At 39.4% G+C, this 26,983-nt stretch overlaps 1 protein-coding gene and 1 pseudogene across 4 annotated transcripts in view; one reads left to right on the top strand and one right to left on the bottom strand.

Moving 5' to 3' along the window:
• Nucleotides 1-26,983, top strand: part of TECPR1 (tectonin beta-propeller repeat containing 1) — an 84,823-nt gene that overhangs the window by 11,466 nt on the left and 46,374 nt on the right. For 2 of the 4 annotated variants that reach the window (XM_056806511.1, XM_001377766.4), the window contains exons 2-9: nt 4,794-5,031; nt 7,077-7,259; nt 7,564-7,686; nt 14,310-14,435; nt 15,681-15,855; nt 15,971-16,071; nt 18,707-18,808; nt 25,829-25,974. In XM_056806511.1, coding sequence (XP_056662489.1) covers nt 4,807-5,031; nt 7,077-7,259; nt 7,564-7,686; nt 14,310-14,435; nt 15,681-15,855; nt 15,971-16,071; nt 18,707-18,808; nt 25,829-25,974 — 1,181 coding nt within the window. In that variant the 5' untranslated portion in view covers nt 4,794-4,806. Of the gene's footprint in view, nt 1-4,793; nt 5,032-7,076; nt 7,260-7,563; nt 7,687-14,309; nt 14,436-15,680; nt 15,856-15,970; nt 16,072-18,706; nt 18,809-25,828; nt 25,975-26,983 lie in introns of those variants that run through there. The other 2 variants (XM_056806510.1, XM_056806512.1) reach the window with 2 other exon arrangements.
• LOC103106561 (ADP-ribosylation factor-like protein 1) lies at nt 20,458-22,563 on the bottom strand (annotated as a pseudogene).

Here is a 26,983-nt window from a genome sequence, read left to right on the forward strand (position 1 = left end):
AGTCTATGCCTGCTAGTAGGACCTGTAGGCTAAAGACTATGGATATTCCAGATTGCTTTTCAAATTTATTGGACCAATTCACAGTTCAACTAACAATGTGCTAGTATACTTCTCTTTCCATAACTCCTCTAGCACTGGGTATTCCTCTTGTCATGTTTGATATTTTCTAGGTGTGTGATAAAAACTCAAAATTGTTTTGATTTACATTTCTTTTATAATTAGTGATTTGGAGTAGTCTTTCATATTATTGCTAACAGGTTTCTTCTTTGACCCATGCCCTTTGACCCTGGGGAATGATTTTTGGGTTTTGCATTTGTTTAGTTCCCTTAATATTTTGGATATCAGAGTCTTACCAGAAATATCTTTTACACCCCCCCCCCCAAATTGACTATTTCCTTTCTTCATTTTGGTTGCATTTGATTTTTTTTCCATTTCATGATTTTGAAGTTATCTATTTCATCTTCTGTGATCATCTTTATATGTTGTTTGGTTAAGAGTTCACTCTCTAGCCTTAATTGTTAAAGATACTTGATCTGGTCCTCTTCTAATTTTTTTATGGTGTGGTTTTTGATATTCAAGGCATATGTTCATTTTGAGCTTATGGGTTATACAATGTTGGTCTAAATCAGGAATTGTTAACCTGAGGTCAATGGGCTCAAAAAAAGTATTTTATTTCTGTATTCCTTTGTGTTTTCCTTTGTGTTTCCTTTTATTAATTTAAAAACATTCTGGGAAAGGGCCCATAGGTTTCACCAAATTGTCAAAGAAATTAATGAAACAAAGAAGATTAAAAACCCCTGATCTAATTCTAATTTCTGCCCCACTACTTTCCCATTTTTCTGTGATACTCATTTTTAGTTCTTTGGAGACTGTCATATTTCTTGCCTCCAAACAGGTAGAGTTTGGTCATAAAACGAGATGGGCCTTTTTATTTTTAGAGGAATATTGGGATCAACAAAAGAGATTACTGGTTTCACAAAGCCTCTTCTATTCAACTGTGGACCCAACTCTTTGACCATTTCTAATTTCTGTCTCAGCTATACGTAGTGATGGGCATAATCTGGGCAGCAGATATTCTTCATTCTAGTCTTTCCTAGATGAATGATCAGATCAAGCTTTTTTGATTGGTTACGAATCTTTTCCAGAATGCCCTGTGGAGTTGCAGGTCTTAATTAATTAGCACAATATCATGTTTTAACAAGAGCCCTTCCCATCTATCTCTTCAATTTGTACTCTCAGCTATTCCTTCTTCACAGTAGAAAGCACCTCTGGCAAACATTTTTCAGTTTTACTCATCTCCTGATGTTTATAGTCAGAGTCATTGAGCAGGACTATCATGTTATTATATCTTTCGAGGAAATTTGAATGATTTTGATTTATCTATAGGAGACACGTTGTCGGAAGAGAGTCTGTAAAGTGGAATTTTATTACACTCCTAAAATGTTTAAAATTTATCTACAGTGGTATCCTGTGCACTCAACATCTTTGAGTCATTTGCAAAATGGTAAAGATACAGTCCATTGCTGAATATTGCTGGCAAAAGTTTGCTTATTTTCTCTTGAGTGCTGTCACTGAGAATCGTCTTGATTCATGTGTAAATAAGCCTCAAAATTTTTGCATAGAAGGAAAAATAGACATATAGGTTTATAGTAGTTTTCTCATTCAAATTTTGATATTAATAAGGTCTGAGATTTATTCCTATACCTTGAGTCTCTTCCTTTCTTTGTGAATTAGCATCTTCACCACTGTGTCATTTCCAGCGCAATCTTCTCTGGATAGTTCATTATGACTTCCCCCCTTCTTTATCTTCTTTAGTGCCATTTCTACCTCCTCTCCCTGGCCTGTGAGGTCAGAGATCAAATGTAGTGATTCTACTGTCCTTGCTGGTGAAAATGGTTTGTTATAGTAATCTTTGCAAATATCTTTCTTTTTTGTTGTTGTTGTATTGTCTTTCATCTGTCTTTTTTCCGTTTTTTTTAGATGGCCTGGCTTAGTTGGATATTTTGTCAAACTTTTTCTAAACTGATTTTATCTTCCATTGCTTATCTCTGCTTTATGACATTATATTGCTCACAATCATCATTTTTGGTAAGATTTAGAAAATGAGTTCATATTCAAAATTGGTGATGCCTTTGTTGACATTGTACAGTGTCCTGTGCCATATCTTTTCTCTATTTGACAAATAAATTGCAACAAGTGCTTTCTAGCTGCTTTTGAGCTTCTTGTGCTAATTGATTTACATCAATTAAACTTCCATATAAAATTGTTGTAATCGGTGTCTATGTAATTTCTGCGGTTTATTGTTTAATTTTTGTTATCAATTGCTTATTTTAAAGTTTGAGATTGATGGCTCTAATTGTATGTCATATCTTTTGTTATTATTCTTCTATCTTCTTACCATTCTGATCTTTTTTTAATAAGATGGTGGTTTGATAGTACACAGATAATTGTTTCAAGGTAGACCTTCACAATAATCATAAATCTTATGTCTGTCCATTAATTGTAACCAACTTAATTTTTGGCATGTTATTTATTATTTGCCTGCCAATTTTTTCTGGAAAAAAAGTGTTCATGATGTAAAAGCTTGAGATTTCTGTGTAGTTTATAAATATTTGGCCTCTCATTTCTTCTTTTTTAAAGCCCTCACCTTCTTCCTTATAATCTATACTAAGTATGAGTTCAAAGGCTGAAGAGCCATAAAGGTTAGGCAATTGGAGTTAATTGACATGCCCAGGGTCACACAGCTAGAAGTATCTGAGTTCAAATTAGAACTCAGTACCTCCTGTCTTCAGGCTAGGTTTGCCTGCCCACTTCTGAGCTTTATGCTTTCCAGTCTATTTCTCTCTACCATCCTCTCTCCCCACTTTTACACTGAAGTCACCAAATATCTTGTATGTGATGCAATAGAGGGCCAAATCGGAAGCCTTTATTCCTTGAATAAGTATTTATTAAGCACCTTCCTTATACTAGGTATTGTCCTAGATGATGGGGATTCAGAAACAAAAAAAAAGTCTCTGTCGTCTAGGAGTTTACATTCTCTTGGAGCTTTTACATAGAAAATACTAAATATAAAATAAAAGTAAATATTTCAGGGGGAAGGGTACTAACTATCAAAGAGATCAGGATATACTTCAAGTAGAGAAAGTGCCATTTAAACTGAGCCTTGAAGGAAGTTAGAGATAAATGAGGCAAAAGTGAAGGAATACATTTCAGTCCTGGGGGACAACTTGTGCAAAAGGTTAGAAAATAAGAGAGATACAGTCATGTGTTAGGAACAGCATGTAAGCTACTTTGGCTGGAAATACATAATAAGTGCAGAAGTAGGCTGCAGTCAACTTGGGAAGGAAGGGCTTTAGGTGCCGTACTGAGGGTTTTGTATTTTACCCCAAAGGCAATAGAGAGCCACTGGAGCTTCTTAAACGAATGAATGAAAAAATATTCATTGTTTACCATAAGCAGACACTGGGCATCAAATAGAAATAAAAATGAAAAAGAACTAAGATAGTGTATATAGAGCACCGGACTTGAAGTCATGACAATGGGCAAGTCACTTAACCTCTGACTGCCTCAGTTTTTTCATCTATAAGATAGGGATAATAATAGCACCTACTTCACAGTGTTGTTTTGTGGATAAAATGAGGTAATCTTAGTAAAGGACTTTGTAAACCCTTACTGTACAATATAGATGCTAGCGATGATGGTGATAATGATGACTAAACAACAGTTCCAGTCCTCAAGGATTTTACATTCTAATAAAATAAAATGTATAGGGGAGTTGTGGTCAGGGAGTGGTGTTCTGATTAGGAAATGGTTATTTTGCTCTAGAATGTCATAAGAATGAAGGATTGAGCCAAAAGGCAAGTAATTGACTTGTTCTTTCCAGAGATAGTAGTGTTGATTGGATTATTGCTCCTAGAGCTAGAGGAGAAATTTGGTAGAAAGAATGCCGAAAGAGTCTGTACAGTGGCATAGAATGCAGATGCCTGGGAAGCAACATGTTAGATCTGGGTCTAGGCTAGAAAGCAGAAGGAATTGAATTGAAATGTATGAGTTAGTTGACATTGAAACATTAATATGGATTCTTTGGGTCTGAATCTCCCTAACTATGTCATGGTTTGCTCCATAATTTTCCTTCATTTTTACGAAAATTAGTGACTCAAATGCTTTATTAAAACTTGTCTGTCAACCTAGTAATTCTGTCAAGTAAAGAAATAAGGGAGCAGCCATAGTAGCTCAGTGGATAGAGATCCAGATCCAAAGACAGCAGGTCCTTGCTCCAAATTTGACCATAGATACTCCCCCCATTGCCTAGGGCTTATCTGCCTTGGAATTGTTTCTTAGTATTGATTTCAAGACAAAAGGTAAGGATTAAAAACAAAAACAAAGAAAGGAAATAAGGTCAATTTAGAATGACCTGATCTTGATGAAGCTATGTTGGCTCCTTGTGATTGCTGTTTCCTGGTCATTAGCTGTACCTCAAATGATGTGTTCTAGAATTTTTCCAGAAACAGAAGTCAGACTCACTGTTCTTTAGTCACTGAACTGGTTCAGCCACCTCTTCAATGTTTTCCTCATTAAAGTTGAATTTAGTAGAGAGAATATATGTAATAGCCTCAGATTTTACTTTATCTGAGTGAATCTTGTTTATTATTTCTTAAAGCCTATCACTCATCATGAGTTATTCAGGCTTTTTACATGTAGAAGTTACATCTTCTAGCTGGATCCAAGGTGAAGTGGGAAAGGACTCTGTGGAGGCTCTGACCACCTGCTAATTTGGTATTTCTTTCACCTAGCTGCTGCCTAGCCATGCCAAACTCCTTACTGTGGGCTGTGGATATTTTTGGGAGAGTGTACACGCTTGCCACAGCTGGCCAGTACTGGGAACTCTGCAAGGATGCCCATCTGGAGTTCAAGAGGGTCAGCGCAGTAAAGCAGTGCTGCTGGGGGATTGCCTGTGACAATCAGGTCTATGTATATGTATGCTCCAGTGATGTCCCCATCCGGCACCGGGAGGAAACCTATGAGAACCAGGTAGGGACTACCTGGAGCTCCAGCCCCAGGCAGAGCTGAGAGCTGGATTAAACTTCACTTGCCTTATGTGTGATTAAATTGAACTTGGTTTGTTTAAAAGTTAAAAAGGAGAGAATCCAAGACAGGCAGGACATTGTGTAATGGAAGATCCTAGGCCTCCAAATCAGAAATAATATTCATGGCACTGGGTGAGTGTGGGCAGGTTACTTCATTTTTCTAGGCTTTAGATTCCTCCTCTGAAAAACGTGGGGGTTGGACTCCTTGATCTTAGCCCCTTTCCGGTGCTAACATTCTGTGTTTCTCTGAAAAGCAAAATTGAGCAATAACCCTTGATGCTTTTGGCAGGTACAGAAAACAGTCCTTTCTTTTATTTCTTCTTGTTTCCCTTCATCTCCACTAGACCCAAACTTAATTTCCTTTTCTATGTCCCTGGCTAAATAGGAATCAAAATATCAGAGGGTGGAGTTTCCCATCAATCAATCTACAGGTGTTTGTATAGCCTTACTGTTTGCCAAACACTTTGTTGAGTGCTGGGGATTCAAAGAAAGACAACTTACTCAGATCTTTGGGGGCAAGTCAGCTTTATAAAATGTTTGGGGCTGACATTTCAGTGTAAATGTAAACATTTCCTCTACCAGGACTTGGCCAGACCCTTTTCTACCTAGGAGAGACAGACTCCATGAAGCTCCCTCTGAGTTCAGGCACTGTTTTCAGGCATAGGACTAGATAGTTGGGAGACCTGGGCTCTAGCCTCAGCTCTGCCACTAACAGTTGGTGGAGTCTAGACAAGGCCCTTAATCAGAGAAGTACTTATCACCCCCTGCCTCACTCATAGGGCTTTTGAGAGGATAAAGAGTTGCAACTAGATTGCAGGGTGGATAGTACCTGACTTGGCATTGGGAAGACTTGACTTCAAATACTTTAGACACTTGGTGGGTGGGTGACCCTGGGCAATTCACTTTCAGTTGAGGAAATGAAGGCTGCAAAATAGGAATAATAACATTTATCTCACTGAATTATGATGAAGATTAAATGAGATAATATATAAAGTATGTTACTTAGGGCTTCAGCTCTAGCCTCAGTATTCTACTAGCTTTGTGATCCTGGGCAAGTCACTTGACCCTGTTTGCCTTTAAAAATAAATAAATGAATTGGAGGTGCTAGGTGGCTCAGTGAATAGAGAGTCAGGCCTGGAGATGGAAAGTCCTAGGTTCAGATTTGGCCTCAGATACTTCCTAGTTATGTGACCCTGGACAGGTCATTTAATTCCAGTTGCCTAGCCCTTACTTCTGCCTTAGAACCAATACAGAAGGTAAGATTTTTTAAAATAAAGCATGCTATATTGGTGTTAATATATAATAATATGTAGAATTATGGTGGGAAAACAAAAAAGCTATAGAGCTATAGTGAATTATCCCAAAAGTTTAGGATACTGTAACTCCCTCTTTTAGAAAAGTATTCCTGTATAGGCTCTCTTATTCTTCCTCTATAGACTTCTCTTCCCACTATCTCAATCCAGAGTCCTGGCTAAGCCATGGATTATTATTATCATTAAAAGCTGCTAGTCATATAGGACTTCAAAGTTTATAAATTGCTTTACACCTATTATCCAATTTAAACCTAGTAACAACGTTGAGGTCTAAGTACTACAGGTAGCATCCCCATTTTACAAATGAAAAAACTTAGGCTGAAAAGTGTTAAGTGACTTGCCCACTGTCACACAATTTTGTAAGTGTTGAGGCAAGATTGAAACCAAAGTCTCTCCCAATCTGAATTCAACATTAAAAAACAAACAAACAAACAAAAACCTCTTACCTTCTGTCTTAAAATCAATTCTAAATATTGATTCCAAGGTAGAAGGGAGGGGCTAGGTAATTAGGGTGAAGTGACTTGCCCAGGGTCACACAACTAGGAAGTTGTCTGAGGCCAGATTTGCCTAGGCCTGGCTCTCAATCCACTGAGCCACCTAACTGCCCCATTAAGTTTTTTTTTATCCAAAAGCACAGTTGAAGATTGTATTTCTTCCTCCTTTTTTTTCTAAATAGCGGTGGAATCCAGTTGGTGGTTTCTGTGAGAAGCTCATGCCCAGTGACCGCTGGCAGTGGAGCGACGTGAGTGGGCTCAAGCACCAACAGCTGGATAGTTTGGTGCTGCCATCACCACACTGGGAGTGGGAGTCTGACTGGTACGTGGATGAAAATTTTGGAGGGGAACCCACCGAGAAAGGGGTAGGTGACTCGAAAACCCACCCACTTAGATTCCCTTTAGGAAGTTGACGTCTTTGGCTGGGCTCCTCCTCTGAAATGCTGCTCTCCCCTCTGCACCACTTGGATTCACCATCCCCACCCTCACCACCCGGCCGCTGCTGTGTGCCATCCCTGCTTGCCCTGCTCTGATTGATGTGCTTGCGTGTGATGTTGTTGCCTCTTTCTTCCTGCTTCTGCCCTCCCCATATCCTGACCACTCATCCCAGGGCTTTCTCCACGTTCTTCCCCCTGAACCTCATAAAGGAAAACTCCCTTGTTGTTTCAGGGATGGACATATGCCATAGACTTCCCTGCCACCTACACAAGGGACAAGAAATGGAACTCATGCGTGCGGCGGCGGAAGTGGATTCGCTACAGGAGATACAAATCGCGGGACACTTGGGCCAAGGTCTCCTTGTTCCTTTTTTTTTTTTTAACATCACTGTGTGGATCAGAAGTAGTTATGTGACAGTCAGAAAAGAGAGCTCTTTCCAGTGCCAAGGAGCATGATATTAGATAGTCTATGTGGAAATGTCATAAATATTCCCAAATTTTCAATGCAGCCCATTGCTTATGCTTCATATTAGCCTTCCACATCTCACAACTTTCATTGCCTCCTTTGAGTGTCATTATTCACACCCAAAGCTCACGTGATGGACCCGTTAGTAGGATGTGAGCTCTTCAGTTGGATGAAGTTCCCCCTCCTCCCCTTTTTTCCATTTTCCTAGTTAGATTATATTTTTTGTAATATAGTCTGTTTATACACTGTGAAGAGGCCTATAGCTTGGTAATTTCTTCATTTCACTCCCCTAGGTCCTTTTTCTCTTCCTATGTTTGTATACAGGGGACTGTGGGGGGATGTTATTTCCCATTTGTGGAGATTGGTTTGAAATATATTTTCTGAACCACTTTGCCCTTTAGATCACCAAGTAATAGATTCAGAGTCCACATAGGTCAACTCCCTCCTTTTACAGATGAAGAAATGGATGCCTAACTAAGGTTATATGCTTGTCCAAGATATCACAGATAGTAAGGATCAGAGATGGGATTTGAACTCAGGACCTTTAACTCTAGAGCTCTTTTCACTATCAAGTTGGCAGGACTGGATATGAGTTACAATGTGTAACCATAGAATTGAGCAAAACCAATACACCATTGTGGGGACTTATAACTTTGGCTTTATGAACATTGTACTCCAAGCAACTGAACTAATTTAGTCATAGTTACCCCATGATAAGTTAAATAAAACCAAAACACTTTTTAAATTCCAAAGATATTTTATTTTCCCAATTACATGTAATAATTTTTTAAACATTATTTTATTTGATCATTTCTAAACATTATTCATTAGAGACAAAGATCATTTTCTTTTCCTCCCCCCCCCACCCCCCCCCACCTCTCCCATAGCCAACGTGCGATTCCACTGGGTATCACATGTGTTCTTGATTCAAACCCATTTCCATGTTGTTGGTATTTGCATTAGAGTGTTCATTTAGAGTCTCTCCTCAGTCATATCCCCTCAACCCCTGTAGTCAAGCAGTTGCTTTTCCTCGTTGTTTTTACTCCCACAGTTTGTCCTCTGCTTGTGGATAGTGTTTTTCTCCTAGATCCCTGCAGATTGTTCAGGATCATTGCATTGCCACTAATGGAGAAGTCCATTACGTTCGATTGTACCACAGTGTGTCAGTCTCTGTGTACAATATTTTCCTGGTTCTGCTCTTCTCACTCTGCATCACTTCCTGGAGGTTATTCCAGTTCCCATGGAATTCCTCCACTCTATTATTCCTTTGAGCACAATAGTATTCCATCACCAACATATACCACAATTTGTTCAGCCATTCCCCAATTGAAGGGTATCCCCTCATTTTCCAATTTTTGGCCACCACAAAGAGCGCAACTATGAATATTCTTGTACAAGTCTTTTTCCTTATTATCTCTTTGGGGTACATGTAATAATTTTAAACGTTTTCTGAAATTATAAGACCCAAATTATTTCCCTCACTTCCTTCCCTTCACCCCTCAGAGACAGTAAGCAATTTGATCTGGGTTTTACATGTATTATTGTGCAAAACATACTTCTGTATTGATCATTGCTATAAGAGAATACTCATATAAAACCAAAACCCCCAAATAAAAGCATAAATAAACTATTATGGAAGATAGCATGTTTTGATCTGCATCTGTCTTCAACAGTTTTCTTTCTCTGGAGATAAGACCAAAATTCTTAGAAGCTAACCTGCCTTCAGTTTATCAATTTGTTTCTTTCCTTGAGCACATAGACCTCTGATTTCAGGGAGAAGGTTTTATTTTACCTTGTCCTAACAAAGCCTCGTATGCCAAGTTTACATTTTCCTGCCTTCTCCCTCCCTTCTCCAAAAAAAAAAAGATTGACTTAAGATAAAACTACTTAACACCCCTATATTGTGACATTGTGAGCCAGTGTCACAAGCTTCTTTGCTGCTCCTCACACAAGTTATTCACCTTCTAACTGTTTTCACTGCTTTTCCCTCCTGCTGGGAATTCTCCACCTCTCTATCTCCTGGCTTTCTCAGCTTCCTTTAAGCCCTGGCTAAAATCCTTCTACACGAAGCCTTTACCCAATCTACCTTAATGCTAGTGCCTTCCCTCTGAAATTATCTCCGGTTTATCTTCTTTATATCTTGTTTGTGCATAGTTGTCTTCAGATTGTCTCCCCCATTAGATTGCGAGCTCCTTGAGAGGAGAGACTGTCTTACTTTTCTTTGTATCCCTAGTGCTTATTATTAGCACAGTGCCTGCCACATAAAGGGTGCTTAATAAATGCCCTTATCTTCTGTATTAGGATCAACTGTAAGACAGAAGAGTGGCAAGGGCTAAGAAATGAGATTACATGACTTGCCCAGAGTCACAACTAGGAAGTGTCTGAGGTCAAATTTGAACCCAGGACCTCTTCTTCAGGCTTGGCACTCTAACCATTGTGCCACCTAGCTGCCCCTTAATAAATGCTCATTGACTGGTTTGACCTAAAAGATCCTCTGCAGCTCTTGTAAAGCCCTCATTCAGACATTTGCCACATCTGGATTGTTGAATTCTGATTCTGACTTTACCACTAAGGAGCTCTGTGACTTTGGGCAAGCCCTCAAATAGATAGTGTGCTGTGATGGGGAGTGCACTGACCTTGGAACCAGATACTTCGTAGCTGTGTGAGCCTGGTCAAGTAATTGTGTGTGTGTGTGTGTGTGTGTGTGTGTGTGTGTGTGTGTGTGTGTGTGTGTAAGGTAATTTATTTATTTATTTATTTTTTAATTTTTATTTGGTCATTTCCAAACATTATTCATTGGAAACAAAGATCATTTTCTTTTCTTCCCTCCCCCCACTCCCTCCACCTCTCCCACAGCCGACATGCAATTCCACTGGGTATCACATGTGTTCTTGACTTGAACCCATTTCCCTGTTGTTGGAATTTGCATTAGAGTGTTCATTTAGAGTCTCTCCTCAGTCATATCCCCTCCACCCCAGTAGTCAAGCAGTTGCTTTTCATCGGTGTTTTTACTCCCACAGTTTATCCTCTGCTTGTGGATAGTGTTTTTTAGATTCCTGCAGATTGTTCAGGGACACTGCATTGAGACTAATGGAGAAGTCCATTACCTTCGATTGTACCACAGTGTATCAGTCTCTGTGTACAATGTTTTCCTGGTTCTGCTCCTTTCGCTCTGCATCACTTCCTGGAGATTGTTCCAGTCTCCATGGAATTCCTCCACTTTATTATTCCTTTGAGCACAATACTATTCCATCACCAACAAATACCACAATTTGCTCAGCCATTCTCCAATTGAAGGGCATCCCCTCATTTTCCAATTTTTGGCCACCACAAAGAGTGCAGCTATGAATATTCTTGTACAAGTCTTTTTGTCCATTATCTGTTTGGGGTACAGACCCAGCAGTGCTATGGCTGGATCAAAGGGTAGATATTCTTTTGTTGCCCTTTGGGCATAGTTCCAAATTGCCCTCCAGAATGGTTGGATTCATTCACAACTCCACCAGCAATGAATTAGTGTCCCTACTTTGCCACATCCCCTCCAGCATTCACTACTTTCCGTAGCTGTTATGTTACCTGGTCAGGTAATTTAATCTCTGAGGGCTTCAGTTTTCTCATCAATAAAATGAGGAGCTTAAATTCATAGCCTCTCAGTCCCTTCTGATTCTACATTTATGATTCTATGATTATTTTTCTTATCTGTAAAATGAGGATTACGCCATTCCATTCCAACCTCATAGCATGGGATAATATGTGTGAAAATATTCTACATATGAATTCTTTTTTATTATGAACTTAAATAGCTTATTTATAAAGAACTTCAAACTATTTCAATCTGATTCTCTTACCATCCATCTTTGTTCATTGTACACCTATACGTTTTCATACATATGATTGTAATAGTTGTGTAAATGTTATTTTGCATTCAGCCCTTCTCACTTAACACTATTTCATACACATGTTTCTATGGATCAGCAGTTTATGTACTTGTCATTTAAAATAACTGTAAAACAGGCTGTTGTAGCCAGAAGCAGCCAAGGTGGCAAATAGAGCCCTAGCTGAGGAGTAAGAGATTATGGGCTTTCCATCTGGCACATCCTGGCTGTCTGACTGTGCATGAGCCACTTAACCTTTCAGTGTCCCATGGCAATGCTTAGGCCAGTGATTCTTAACCTGGGGTTTGAGAACTTTTTTTCTTAAAATAATTTGATAGCTATATCTCATATAATTAGTTTCTTTTTTAATTCTATATATTTTATTCTGTATATTTAAAAGCATTCTGAGAAAGGAACTTTAATTTTATAATTAATTTTAATAATCGACCTACCATCAGTTGCTGATCTGCATCAGTGGAGGGAATTTCCATAACTGGAGTTCCTAACACTGATGACATCCTAGATCTGAATCAAAAAAGATCTTTTGCTTGTGTGACTACCCAAAAAATCTAAAAACTCTTTAAAAAATGTAAGACTTCCTACTGTTACAAGGGAATCACTTTAAAAGACTGATATATATTAATTTAAGGTCGCCAAGGAATTCAGCTATGTAATTCCTAAATGAAAACTCAAGTCAGCAGTCAATCTTTTATGGAGTTTAATTACAATAGGAGGAAGAAAGGAATTAGAGATAGAGAGAGAGAAAAAGGGAGAGAAGGGAATAGGGCTTAAATACCCCTTCTGTTTAGGCTGGGCCAAAAGGCCCAAGCCCTTAGATAGCTGGGGCAGAGAAAAGAGATCAGTCCCTATTACTCACGTGACCAAAATGGAGAAACAGTCTCAGAGGCCCCCACCTTCAGCTTCCTTCAGAGCAAGCTTCTCAGAGCACACACCAACCACACCGACCAACTTCTCAACCTCTCCTCGAGTCTCCAGACCCCCCTATCCTTAAGGAAACCATCCAAGTTCCCTCCCCTCAGTCCTCACATCTACCAATCACGTGTCCATCAATTTCCCTGTGCCAATGGAGGCTCTAGCTTAACCCAGGACCGCCCAGAGGTCTGTGGCTTTGCACATGTCTGTTGTAGGTCATATTTTCAAATAATTAAATCTTTGATCCTTTGCTACAGCCCTTTCTAAATCCTGTTAACCTGAGTAGGGTAGAGATTGGAATAATTAAATTTTGATCTAGGCTGCAGCCCTTACTCAATCCTGTTAGGACTGAATAGGGTGGAGATTGATTCCAAGTATCTCTATTGTATCAATTCTAAAATCAATCATGACTCAAAGAAATTCCTGTTCTAAGCTTAAGCATAGGTCAAAGTCCTTTCCATTGTTCAGCAAAAGGTTTCTGTCCTAAAGTAATCTTAAGAAGGGAAGAGAAGGAACCTCCCATGCCAATGGGGTTCACATTCCAATAGTCAAGACCCACTATCAATAGGAAATTTTTCAAGTATGAAATTTCCCAATGGTGAAATTTCCAACATTTATAAGTCTTAAGAAATTTTGAGGTTTACACTACTTTTGGACTCAGGTATTGTATTGATTATTTTTGCTAAACTTTCTTCCCTCCCCCCCTTTTAAATTCTTTGTTCTAAAGCTGACTCATGGTGGGGAGTGCAGGAGGGAAAGAAGGAAGAGGTAAATGGAGGGGTTATAAAAACAAAAGACACCAATAAAATTAGCATCCTAGAGGAGCTGAATTATAGAAGAGAGAGAGTTGGCCAGGAAACCAGGAAGACCTGGGTTCAAGTCCTGCCTGTGATACTCACTGGATGGATGATCTTGGGCAAGTCCCTTAGTGCCTTAGTGCTCTTTCTCTAAGAAGAGAATCAGGGAAGGGCCTGATTCCTCTACCTGCCTTGGTAGAGGAAATAACCTCACTTAGAAGTTCTTTATGCCAATGAGATCACAGATGTAGTCCCTTAAAAAAATTATTCAAAATTTAATGAACACCCAAGAAGAACATTTTAGAATAAAAAGTGGAACAGAAGACTGTATGTGACCTAATCCCCCTTTCCAGTCCTTGTATCATCTATATATGCATGTGTATGTATAGTACTATATTTGTGTAAAGTACATTTTATATCTATGATACATATAGAGTATTATACTTGTATATGGTACATTATATATGTACACAGATATAGTATTATGTTTGAATTATATTTATATATTTTATTGTATTATTATATTATGTTATTTTATTATTATATTATATTATATTATATTATTATTACATATTATATTATGTTATCCTTACATAATAATGAAATGGCCAAGTCTTAGTCTTGAAGAATTTGAGGCAAATGTGGCTGCTGCATTATGACTAGGAGGGAATGGGGCAAGCATAACTAATAGAAAAATGAAAGGTCAAAGAGGGATAGAAACTTCATAACTTTTAGCAGTGATGATGATCCAGAATTTAAAATTAACATGAAATAATGGGCTTTGGGGAACAAATTAGAGATCCTTATATATTGTGGGCCCCTGCAGGATAGGAAAGGGTTTTGGAATATTCATTCTATTTCATGGTTTCATTACTTGGTTTCCTCTTGGACTCTTCCCTCTTTGTTTCAGATTCCATCCCAAGATGACCCTAAACAGCTGCCTGACCCTTTCAATGATCTCTCCATTGGAGGATGGGAAATCACAGATGAACCTATAGGTCGACTGTCTGTTTGGGCAGTTTCTTTGCAAGGCAAGGTAGAAGAACTGTGGCTTTTATTTTTACCCTTTCTCTAACCTGAGGTGGGGAGTGAGATTTAGGGAAGGAGATAGGGGAGGTCCAATCAGGCATGTTCCTATTGAGATAGTGTGATGGATTCCATTTCCTCATATAGGTTGAAAAAGGTAATGAAATGATTTTCTTTTAGATTCCCCAGTAGTTGGCTTTGGTATTGTGAAGATGCCTAATGCCTTGTTGTCAGCAAGCCATTATTTATGGATCACCTTCTCTGTGTGTAGTACTGGTCTGTGGCAGAAACTCCTCATCAGTGTTCCATAACGCCCTCCAGAATGAATTGTGAAGATCCCAGTACCGATCAGTCTCTTCCTCTTCACTCACCTTTGCCCTTGCCCTTCATTGTTTTGCCTTGTTCTGGCATCCAACTTCCATTTAGATGAGACCATTGCTCAGGGCTGCCTTATGTATAGGCCTCCACTAGGGGGACATGCAGGACAAAATATGTTGCCACCTTTTGCAGTCTAGTCCCTCTTTGCCCTTGAACCATGGATATTTAAAACCTGTTTGCTCTGTGTGTGTGTGTGTGTGTGTGTGTGTGTGTGTAGGGGTGATTGAGACGTCTGTGTATAAGCACTTGTTTATGCAATTATACCTATATGATTATGTGTGTGACACAACAATATGTAACACAGTGCTTAGTATATCTTTTGCTTCATATAAGCTAATACAGTCAAGTACCAAAACTTTACACTTTGAGTTTAAAAGCAATCAAAATGGTCAGGTTCAGATCTGGGGGACAAGGAACCATGTTCTGTTTAGAAATTCCAGTATTGCATGTGGGAGCTAGCTAGCAGTGAAAGCCAGAATGATTCCTTTTGGCCTTCTCCCAAAGCTTCAGGAACAGATTTTAAATCTTCTGGGGTAGACAAGCCTGCAGAAAGCTAAGTCTCAATGAAAGTCAGGGATTTCTTGCTGAGTTTTTTTTTTTTAATTCCAAATTGGTTCTCTAGATAGTAGAGCAGTCACAGTGTCAGCTATCTTGAACCTGGCTTAGGCAGCTTACCTAGTTAAGATGAATTTAAGAAAATGTTAGTCCTCCCTTAATCCAAAGCAGAGCCACTTGGGAACTGACGGAAATCTATAACCTTTAAAATAATGTTGTTTTTGGAGCAGAGAAGATAGTTTCTATTGGAGGGGAAATTCTATCATGATTTATAGCTATAGTGTACCTGAAGTTCTCCATGATACATTTTCTTGTTTTCTAGGTATGGTACAGAGAGGACGTCTGCCACCCTAACCCTGAAGGTTCCTCTTGGTCACTTGTAGACACCCCTGGAGAAGCTGTACAAATCAGCTGCGGGCCTTATGATCTCCTCTGGGCCACCCTTTGGGAAGGGCAAGCAATGGTTCGAGAAGGAATTGATAGGAATAACCCTAAAGGTAATGAGCTAATGATTTCCAGCCCAGAGTCCCATGTCCCCTGAAAGCTCAGAGAGCCCTAGGGGACTCTTGCCTAATCTTAGGTTTCTTCTGTTTTTGTTTTGGCTACTTATAGGCTGTTCCTGGTCAATAGTGGAACCACCAGTACCTGAAAATGGGATCATGCACATTTCTGTTGGTGTCAATGTAGTCTGGGCAGTCACTAAAGACAGAAAAGTAAGAGCTGGAGGGAATCTGAAGCCTAAATTTTGTTCTCTTTTGTGATATTAATATATTATTATGTTTCATTGGTTTTATGACTCCATTCTTAATGTAGAACAACATAGATATGCATTAAAATAACCTGTATCATCTGTTGAAATGGTAATATTTGGGACATGTGATAACTTCCCAGAAGTATTGAACAGTCTTCTAATTGTAGTATGATTTCTGACCTCTTGCTTAACATATTTGACCAGTGGCCACAGAACCTTTCCCCCAAGCCCAGAGAGAGGTGTCAAAATGAGAAACGACTACTGTAGTACAAAGTGATGGAGACCATAAGCTTTCAACTAATTAGAACTTCCGGGAGCTGCACAAGAGTCAGTATCCCATATTTGTGTATCCACATTTTCTTCCAGTTTCAAATACTGAGAATTCATTTAAAGTTATGATTCTGGAGACCAGTCAAGAGCCACTGCCTTACAGCAAACATGCCTTTGTCGCTTCCCTGAGAATCAAAAGTATAGAGTAATGCATTTCAGAAAGCCTTTCCATAGAAAAGATATTTTCTTTTAACCAGAGAATAAAATTAACCAGAACTTCCAAGCATTGGATCCAATTGAAGGTTTTCTGTATTCTTTGTTATGCCTAAGCATTTGTGAGCTCCAACATCATGATCTTTCCATAGAATTTAAAAATAGACATGGTCTCTGCCCCTTGGATTACTTTCTAGATTTGATAGACAGGAAACAGCATCAAGGGGTAAAGGGCAGTCACTGTCCTGGCTGGTGATAGAAACAGCAACCTTCTTCTTTCATGCCTGCTGTGAAAGAGCAGCTGTCAGTCGGCCTGTTATTGGCATTAGAATAAGACTGGAGTACAATTTGGCTCTGGTGTTGGTTACCATTGCATGAATTCTTTAACTCCCAAACTTCAGACTTTCCAGCTATAAAATGGACCTGTATCTGTAACAGGAATGCTGCAAAGATAAATGAGATCAGGCATCTCAGAGCTCTGGGGAGGAAAGACAGCAACAAAATGTATCTGCAAAGTGCCTGCTAAAACACTAAACCTTTGTCAGCCTCAGTTTCTTCACGTGTAAAAAGAATCTAATAATAGTACCTACCTCATTGCACTGTTATGTGCCACACCCAATGTGCTAGGTGCTAAGAATAGAAAAATAAAAATTAAAACATTCCTATCCTTGAGGAGCTTAAATTCTATTGGGAGATAATAACCTCTACCCAGATAAACACAAACTAGGCAAAGTAATTTTGAGGAATGGTTTGAGATCAAGAAGGACTTCATGCAGTAAGTGGCCCTTGAGCAGAGCCTTGAAGGGAACTAGAATTTCCAAGAGGAGGAAGTGACTAGGGAAGGCATTCTAGGTTTGGGGACAGGCTGTGACTGGAGTCAAAGGGGAGTAATGAAAGACATATCTGGAAAAATATGATGTAACTAGGCCCCAAATGCCAAACAGAGGAGTTCACATTTCATCTGAGAAGTAACAGGGAGCCATGAAAGTTTCATGAACAGAACAATTTGGAGAGATTGGTGCTTTAGAAATACCAATTGGCACCTGTTTTGGAGAGATAGATGGGGTGGGGCTGAAGAGGCTGGAGGCAGGGCAGCCTGTTAGGAAATACATTATACAAAAAAACCCCAAAACATACATATATACATACATATACGTGTGTATATATATATATAGAGAGAGAGAGAGAGAAAAAGAGAGAGAGAGAGAGATTGAGGTTATCATTACTGGCTCATTTACCCCTCTACTGGATATATGTATAATTTTTTTTAATCTTTACCTTTTGTCTTAGTATCACTTCTAAGACAGAAGAACAGCAAGGACTAGGCTAGGCAATTGGGGTTAAGTACTTATCCAGGGTAACAGAGCTAGGAAGTGTCTGAGGCCAGATTTTAACCCAGGTCCTCCTGACTCCAGGCCTGGTGTTCTATCTACTGTGCTACCTAGCTGTCCCTGTACAAATATATATTAAGAAATAGTAAGAATCCACATTATTAGCAGTGGCTCAATTAGCTTGTCTACTGGAGAGTTGATACTTTTTCTCCTCCTAGCACTTCCAATGATTAGAAATGGGGTAAGATAATGCTAGTTTACGTTAGTCTTTCCCTATGTGGTTACAAAGGACGTGATGGACATTCTTGTCTGATCTTCAGAACAACCCTTTGATGTAGGTAGTGCAAATATTGCCTTTTCAGAGAGGCCTCGCCAGCTGTTGGGCAGTTAGATAGGGATAGCTGGACCTGTGGTTCCCTGGTAGAGGGAACTCTGGGGAGAAGGAGCTTCCTCTACCAATGGAATCCAGCACTTTCTCGGGAACATCAGGTTGTGGAGAGTTGCCTGGAGCATTGAGAGATTAAGTGATTTGTCCAGAGTCATCCAGCCAGTTTGGGTTGGAGGCAATACTTGAGCCCGGGTTTTGCTGCCTTCTCAATCTATTATGTCATGCTTTTTGTCATAGCAGTGAAAGTACACAGGCCAATGAAAAATGCAGTCTTTGTGGGGGTTTTTATGTTTTTATTTTTTTAATGACTTCCCAGGCTGATTTATGGCATAACACAACTAGTTTGCCTTTCTGTGACTTTCTGAGGGTGTCTTTTTCCTCCTTGATTTCCCCAGGTCTGGTTCAGAAGAGGTGTCAATTCTCATAATCCCTGTGGCACCAGCTGGATTGAGATGGTTGGAGAGATGATGATGGTCAATGTAGGGTTAAATGACCAGGTAGGACTGCAGAATGTGTTTGAACATTTAGATCTTTGGTGTTTGAGTCAGTAATACAGTTCATCAGCCTCACAGTCTTATTACCATGAGGACAGCTGGGGCAAATACTCCACTAATGACTTTCAGGTGAGGTAGTCTTCTTAAGAGAAGACCAGGAATATTGCCAAGATTCCAGGCCACCATACAGGATTTTTAAGATCTCAGGCCATTGATTTTCCCCCTCCCCTCCTCTGGGAAAAAGTACGCAAGCAAATTTGGCTTGCCCTTAGGCTCCGGGGCATATGCCCAATTACCCTTTAGAAGAGGCCACACTGTGGACATCTTGAGGCACATAGATAGGTTTGGTTAGTTTTAGCAAGAGGTTAGTACTATTTTTGTTCATCATAGAAAGATATTGAATGAATTGTACATTTTTAGTACAGATTAACAGAGAAGATGCTTTTGTAGATAATGAAGGGTTCTGACCTGATTTCTTTAAATCTGACTAAATTCTGACTTCTCGAAAGTGTTATGAAGAGTACAAAGACATCTATATCATTCATACCCATCGATAATTCATGAGAAGTCTGAATTAGGATGCATATTTTTTAATGTAATTTTATTATTACTTTCTTGAAGATTTGTCATCTTTTGTAGTTATTATAGATGTAATACTGCTAGTTGGCACTTGGAGTATTTTCTAATATGATGACAGATTTACAATGACCTATCTATATATTCTCAAACATAAGCCTCATCCACTTTGTTACCTGGATATGCCTTTCAGGGTTAGGTGTTTAATTCTGTGTCCATGGGAGAGAGATTAAATCCATAAGACCATCATGATCTGACTAAGTGAGCAGAATATCCACTGACCTGGTCCATGGGATAAGGCCATCCAACTGCTTGTGCAATATTTCCTAGCTTCTTAACTTTCTTGATGAAGAAATGACATTTATTTGTAATTATTCATATCTGTATAGTCCCAGAATCTCAAAGGTGGAATGGATTTCATAGTCAGTCCACTATCAGTCAACAAGCCCCTATTGCCTGCAAGCCCAGGAGATACAAAGAAAGTCAAAAAATAGTCCCTGCTTCAATTAACTCAAATTTCAGCGAGGAAGACAACATACAAAGGGCTATGTACAAACTTAGTATATATAAGGTTAATTGGAGATCATCTTGGAGGGAAAGGCATTAAATTCAAGGAAGACTGAGAAAAGTTTCTTATAGAAGGTGGGCTTTTAGCTGAGATCTGAAGAAAGCCATGGAAACTTAGCTAGGAAGCATAGATGAGGAGGGAGAGATTTCCTAGCTTGGGGAAGAGCCAGTGGGCATGCTCAGAGTTAGGAGATGGATTGTTGTGTTCAAAGAATAGCAAGGAGGCCAGTGTCACTGGATTGAAGCATATGTTGGGGTCATATGACACCAGGAGTGTGAATCTCTTTCCTCCCAATAAGTAGTCACCTAGCTTCCTCTTAGGGACCTTTAGTGATGGGAGCCCTCTTTACCTTCTTAGACAGGCCATTGCACCATAAGATAGCTCACTTGTTAAAAAACTTTTTCTTGATATTGATCCTAAATCAACTTATCAGCAATTTCTACCCATTACTCCTTTTCTTGGGCCAGGCAGGACAAATCAAATCCCTCTTTCACCTAAAAAAGCTCTTTTTAAAGAATATATATATATATTTTTTTCCCAATTACATATAAAAACATTTTTGACCATTAAAATATTTTTTAGTGTTTACAATAAACAAGTGACATCCACTAACTCCAAAATTAAGTTTTAATTCCAACAAGGATGCATATTTCAAAAAGATTATACTTGTCTATGTAAAAGTTAAAATTTGGGGAAACTGAGGCAAGGTAGAAATTAGTTTACCTCTGCAAGGAGTATTATATTTTTATGAGGTTTATTAAAGGTTGAGAATTTAAGAAAATACAAGTAAGAAAGGCACGTACTAGGTGGGCCGAGAGGCCCAATTCAATTTCACTCACATCATGAGAGACGTGTGTGCTCCGCAGCGGAAGTAGTAAAGAGGCCTAGAAGCCTTTACAACCAGGTTAAATACCCCATCTCGCTCTGGGCCCAGGTGAAGTTACAAGGCATTTTGGGAAGTAAGCAAGGATTTCTGGGGAATGGAGTCCAGAGTTCAAATCTCCATTTTTACATCTAGAAATTCCATACAAATGAACAGACTCTATCTTGACAAAACAGGAAAGCAAGAAAAATTATATATTTATATAATGCAGAATTATAATATAATTCAGAATAGGTATTCAGTTGGTTCAATCAAGACAAATCTTTTTTTTTTTAATTAGTCAATTTAGAATGTTTTTCTCTGGTTACAAGTCATGTTCTTTCCCTCCCCTCCCCCCATCCCTTCCCATAGCCAATGCATAATTCTACTGGATTTGTGTCTTTGAACAAAACCTATTTCCATGTTGTTGATGTTTGCATTAGGGTGATGATCATTTAGCGTCTGTATTCACAGTCATGTCCCCATCAACCCATGTGATCAAGCAGTTGTTTTTCTTCTGTGTTTCTTTTCTCACAGTTCTTCCTTTGAATGTGGATAGCATCTTTCTCATAAATCCCTCTGAATTGTTCAGGATCACTGCATTGCTATTACTAGAGAAGTCCATCACATTCAATTGTACCACAATGTATCAATCTCTGTGTACAATGTTCTCCTGGTTCTGCTCCTCTCACTCTGCATCACTTCCTGGAGGTTGTTCCAGTCCCATGGAATTCCTCCAGTTTATTATCCTTTGAGCACAATAGTATTCTATCACCATTGGGTACCACAATTTGTTCAGCCATTTTCCAATTGAAGGGCATCCCCTCATTTTCCAATTTTTGGCCACCACAAAGAGCGCAGCTATGAATATTCCAAGATAAGATAAATCTTGAACAAAAGCTTTATTTTTGATGTTATGAATCTTTGTCTGTCTAGCACATATCAGAAACTATTCAAATTTAGTAGTGTGTAGCTCCTTTGACTGTTCAGAATAGATGTCTGCTGTCACCTTCATCTTGTGAAGCTCTCTGTTACCCATTCCATTGCCCCATCAAAGGCAGGGCCATTGGTTGCTGAAGTTTTGAAAATCTGTTGTTTTCAATCCTTCAAGATAGGGAGCCCAAGTGAATTTGCCATCTCTGTAAGGGTCATAGCCTGTTCATATCCTATTTATTTGCAAACGTCACAAAAATTGCTTGCTTTAGGTCTTCTTCCTCCAATATGGCAACTCACCAACTTGGAAACTCCAGTGCTGTCTTGACATAAATGTCTGCAACATAAATGATCACATCCCTCTTTGAATAATAATATCACCAGTATGGCCTGATACTTGTCTGTCTTCCTAAATCCCAGACTTGAAATTTAAGGTTCTTATATGTTACCATCTAAACATTGAAATCAGTGTTGGGAATAGAAGTAACAACCTCTTCAACTTGTAATCTGTACAAAATGGTTGTTTTTCCAGCTTAATATAATCCCCAAATTAAAATCCTCATATTCCAAATAGACTGGAAAAAATAGTTATGAAAGAAAGTTACCTGTGACTATGCCAGCTCCCTGCTGCTCAGCATGTGGCCCCCAAGTCCTACGGTGCTTCCTCGGGCCTCAGCACTGATATGACTGATCAACCTCCTGTGACTTTTGACCCCAGCCCCTTAAAAACAATTTTTAACATCCTTTTCTTTTTAAATTTCCAGTACCAAATTCTTCCCCTCCTTCACACTCTCCCTCTGTGAAATGGATTCTTGAGCACAGAAATATAATTCTGACATTTACTTTGTCTTTTAGGCATTAAATTAAATTAATTTATTTAAAAATTCTTACTTACCAAGTCATAATAAGTATCAGTTTCAAGGTAGATATGCAATAAGGGCTAAGCAATTGGGATTGAGTAGAAAGCTCTTAAAAATAATTGAGAAGAGCTTTCCTGTTTATCTCTCCTTTCCCCAGGCCTTCTCTTTGTCCAGTCTCCCAGGCCATGCTACCAATCTTCATATGCCATAGGTTTTTGTCCCCTCACTGTCTTATTTATACTGCTTCCCCCTACCCCTACCCCCAACACAACTCCAGTTTGTCAATGTTCTTCCTTAAGGGTGATGCTAGGGATACATTCTGAACAGGGGACAGCAGATAATCTCCTCCTTAGCTCTGGCCATAAACTGTTACTTTCTGTAATATCATGTTCCCAGGCAGAAGAGCATTAAGGGCTAAGCAATGAGGGTTAAGAGACTTGCTCAGGGTCACATAGCTAATAAATGTATGAGTCCAGATTTGAACCCTGTCTCTAGGCCTGGCTTCTATCCACTGAGCCACCCAGCTGTCCTTCATGCTATTTCTCTAATGTGATAAAGTATTATCTAGGCATACCTCCCTCAATCAATAATTGTACAATTGATTTTTAAAATTTTAAATTTCTAAGTGTAGGAATTTACAAACAGTAGAAAATGACCTAGATAGGACTGCAACAATGAGTTTACTGCTCAGGCCTCCATCTAGGTGGATGTTCTATGAGAGGTTCCCTCCACATTGACATTAACCAATTCTTACCAGGTCCTAGATCCTGATCGTCCCACTGATTAGAAAGAATATTGGATTTAGAAACAGTGGACCTGAGTTTCAAATCTTTTCCCCATCACTTACTAGCTGGATGACCTTGGGCAAGTCACTTAATTTCTTTGGGCCACACTTTCCTATTCTGCAAAATGAGAGGAGTTGGATTAGATAACCCCAAAGGTCCTTTCTTAGCTTTAAATTTGCTCTTCTAAGTCATATGTAGCCCCTATATTGAGAAGCAACATGTAGTGGATATTTCTTAGAGTCAGAAAGACCTAAGTTCATATCCTGCTTTTAGACACCAGCTGCATGACCCTAGGCAAATCACTTCACTTGCCACTGGACCTCAGTTCCTTGCCTCAGAAATTGAGGGGATTGAATTAGATGACCTATAAAGTTCCTTCTAGCTCTAAATCTAAGATCCTATTATATCTCCATCCTTTCTACAGGGGTGTTTGTTAGGAATGTGTGTTCTTAGATTTCAACAAGACATTGTATAATGTCTGTGGCATTCCCCTAGTCTAGTAACCCTATCTAAAAAATAAGTAAGCTTAGACCAATATCACTTATTCATGGTGACTTGTGGCAATTCTTGCTTCTCTTTGGAAGTGTTTGCAAGCCATTCTTTTAATAATATACTTACACTTTTGCCAGAAAATGAAGTCAGACTCTTCTGCCCTATGGTTTAGAGAATTCACTTTTGCCTTTTAAAGACTGAGGATTTGTGTCTGTTTCTAATACTGTGGTACTTCTTCAGTTCTCTAATTTTTCAGATCAGTGGCTATTAGTATGCAAGCAATTCACACATTAAAATCCTTTTTAAAACAATTTGTTTGAACAATATGGCAATAGATTTTTGCATGGTAATGCATGTATAATCCAGATCAAATTGCTTGACCATTCTGGGAGAAGGGAGGGAAGAGAGGAAGGGAGACAATTTGAATTATATAACTTTGAAAAACTTGTGTGGAAATTTTTTATTACATGTAATTGGTTAAAAAAATTTTTTTTAAATAAATACATTTTAAAACAAACCAATTTGTTCTCAAACATGCCACCTTTTGGTTTTTGCTATTCATGGTCTAACAAATTCTTCATGGAGAGTACTCAACTTTGGTTGAATTAATACCAGTTCCAAATGCAGTGTCATTAGCAGCAATACATTCTGAGTAAATTTGGAAAATGAGAAGGAAGTCTGCTATTTGGCTTGGTCATTTTACAGCCAGGTGGATTCCTTTAAAACAAACAAGCAAACAAACAGGAAAATTTAAACATGACTTTTATATTTTATGTGTCCAGCATACAAGATCCAGCCCTCCCCAACTTCAGCCTCACTTCAAGGGCAGCTAGGGCAATGGGCCAGGGACTTAGGACAGGAGGGGCAGCAGAACTCAAGACCTAATTAAACTATGCTCTACCCTTTATTCTCTCCTCCTCTTCTCCAATATAACAACCACCACACTCTAAATAAAGTAGTACCAGGAAGTTCAGCTTTGGGCAAAATTGTAATGTTGGTTTTTTGTAGTTTCCCCTTTCCATTTATGTTTTTCCCAGCACCTCAGCAGGTGATCTCAGCTGCTCCTTGATCTGGGTTCAGGTACTGATTCTGACAAATACTGGCTGTATGACACTTTGAGGAAATTCACTCATCTTCTTAGAGCTTCCAAGTAACTATGACTGTATTTACAGAGGAGGTGCTATTTTGTACTGGTAGAGGGAGTTTGATCACCAAGAAAAAATCATATGCTAATGAAATCACAAGTCCAGTCCATGGTCCCTCAAATATGACAGTGACAGTCCCTTCTATCCCTCTCACTGCCACACTTTTTCCCTTTGATGCTATGAATAGAAACCCTCCTGGGTCCACTCCAGAACACCCTGCACTCAACTATCAGAAAGATATTCCCAAAGCTTGGGCCTAAAAATGTCTCCCCCTTATTCAGTAAACTCCAGTGGTTCCCTATTACCCCTAGGACCAAATATGTCTTCTGTCTGGTTTTTAAAGCTTTTCCTAACCTGGCTCCCTTCAGCCTTTCCAGACCTCCTACTTTTACTCCCTTTAGTGTACCAGAAGCAGATATGACACTGGCTGCCTCTGTGCTGTCCCTTGAATGAGATGCTCTGTTTCCCAACTCTGCCTTTTTAATGGCTATCCCTGTGTGAAACTGTCCCTCCTCAGCTCTACCTCCTTTTGTCCCTAACATCCTCCATTCTGTCAGAAACCTTTCCAAGTCCTCCTTAATGCTGGCGTCCACCTTCCCTCTGAGATAATTTCCAGTGTATGTTGTCTATACCTTATTTGTACATAGTTGTTTATAGGTTTTCTAGACCATTAGATAAAGCCTCCTTGAGAGCAGGGACTATTATTTGCCTTCATTGTATCCTCCAGTGGTGGACGCCTAGGAGGTGTTTAATAAATGTTTATTGACTTGACTCCAGACACCTTGTTTCCTCCCTATTTTAGGTTTGGGGAATTGGATGTGATGATCGAGCAGTTTATTTCCGACAGGGTGTCACACCAAGTGAACTTAGTGGAAAAACGTGGAAAGCAATCATTGCAAACAGAGAAAATGACCGATCTCATACTGGCAGCTCATCCAGCCTCCTTAGGTAATATGTTTATGTGTCTGCAGTATGAATTGATTCTGGAGAATGGTGGGTACATGATAAATACTTGGCAGTTTAGGAAATCCTGGACTTCGTATATAGAAGGGTATGCTAAGGTTCTGCTATTTGAAAAGCACGAGACAGGGTCATTTGGGGCTCAATGGATAGAGAGCCAGGCCTGGAGACAGGAAGTATTGGGCTCAAATATGGCCTCAGATACTTCCTAATTGTATGACCCAGGACAAGTCCCTTAATCCCCATTGCTGAGCCCCATGTTAGTGAAAGCATAGCACAGGTGCTGGGGTGGCATGGAGAGGGCTGCTCCCCTCCCCCTCGTGCCTTCACATGTCCTGCCCTTCCACCCAGCAGTGCAATGTGAGCACTTCCTTCCTTTGGGGGGTTCACAGGAGGATTGGAGGTGTAGTTTGAACATGTAATCTAAAAGGTTTGCCAATGCTGCCCTAGCCCTTACCCCTCTTCTACCTTGCAATCAGTAATACATAGTGTTGCTTCAAAAATGGAGGGAAAGGATTTTGAAAAGAAAAGCACAAGAATAGGCCTTCAGAGATCTCCAGAAGGAGGAGTTGACAGTTTATAGTCTTGGAGGGAGGTCATGACACATCCATATGAAAATAATTCAAAATAAATCCCCAAATAAACACATGAAATAAAGTACAAGAATGTTTGTTGTGTCTGAGGGAACACAGCTAATTGCAAGAGGCCCTTGTCTGGTCCTCCTGCCTCCAGACTCTCCCCCTTCCAATGTATCTTTCCCCCACGTCCCTCTCCCTCTCCCTCTCCCTCTCTCTCCCCTTCCTACTTTCCAGGCTCTCCAAAACTATTTTTCCATTGTTTCCCAACACTTACTGTTTCCTCCCGTTGGGCAAGTCTCCTTGTTCTCCGGCATCTCTGTCTTTCCTCACACTGTTTCTCCATGCTTTGGGAGTCCTGCCCTTTCATCTTTCATGCACATCCTATTTGCTCTTCTGTTCTCCAGCCATGTCTGATGTCC

The sequence above is a fragment of the Monodelphis domestica genome, chromosome 7, assembly GCF_027887165.1.
Source record: "Monodelphis domestica isolate mMonDom1 chromosome 7, mMonDom1.pri, whole genome shotgun sequence".
NCBI classification, from domain to species: domain Eukaryota; kingdom Metazoa; phylum Chordata; class Mammalia; order Didelphimorphia; family Didelphidae; genus Monodelphis; species Monodelphis domestica.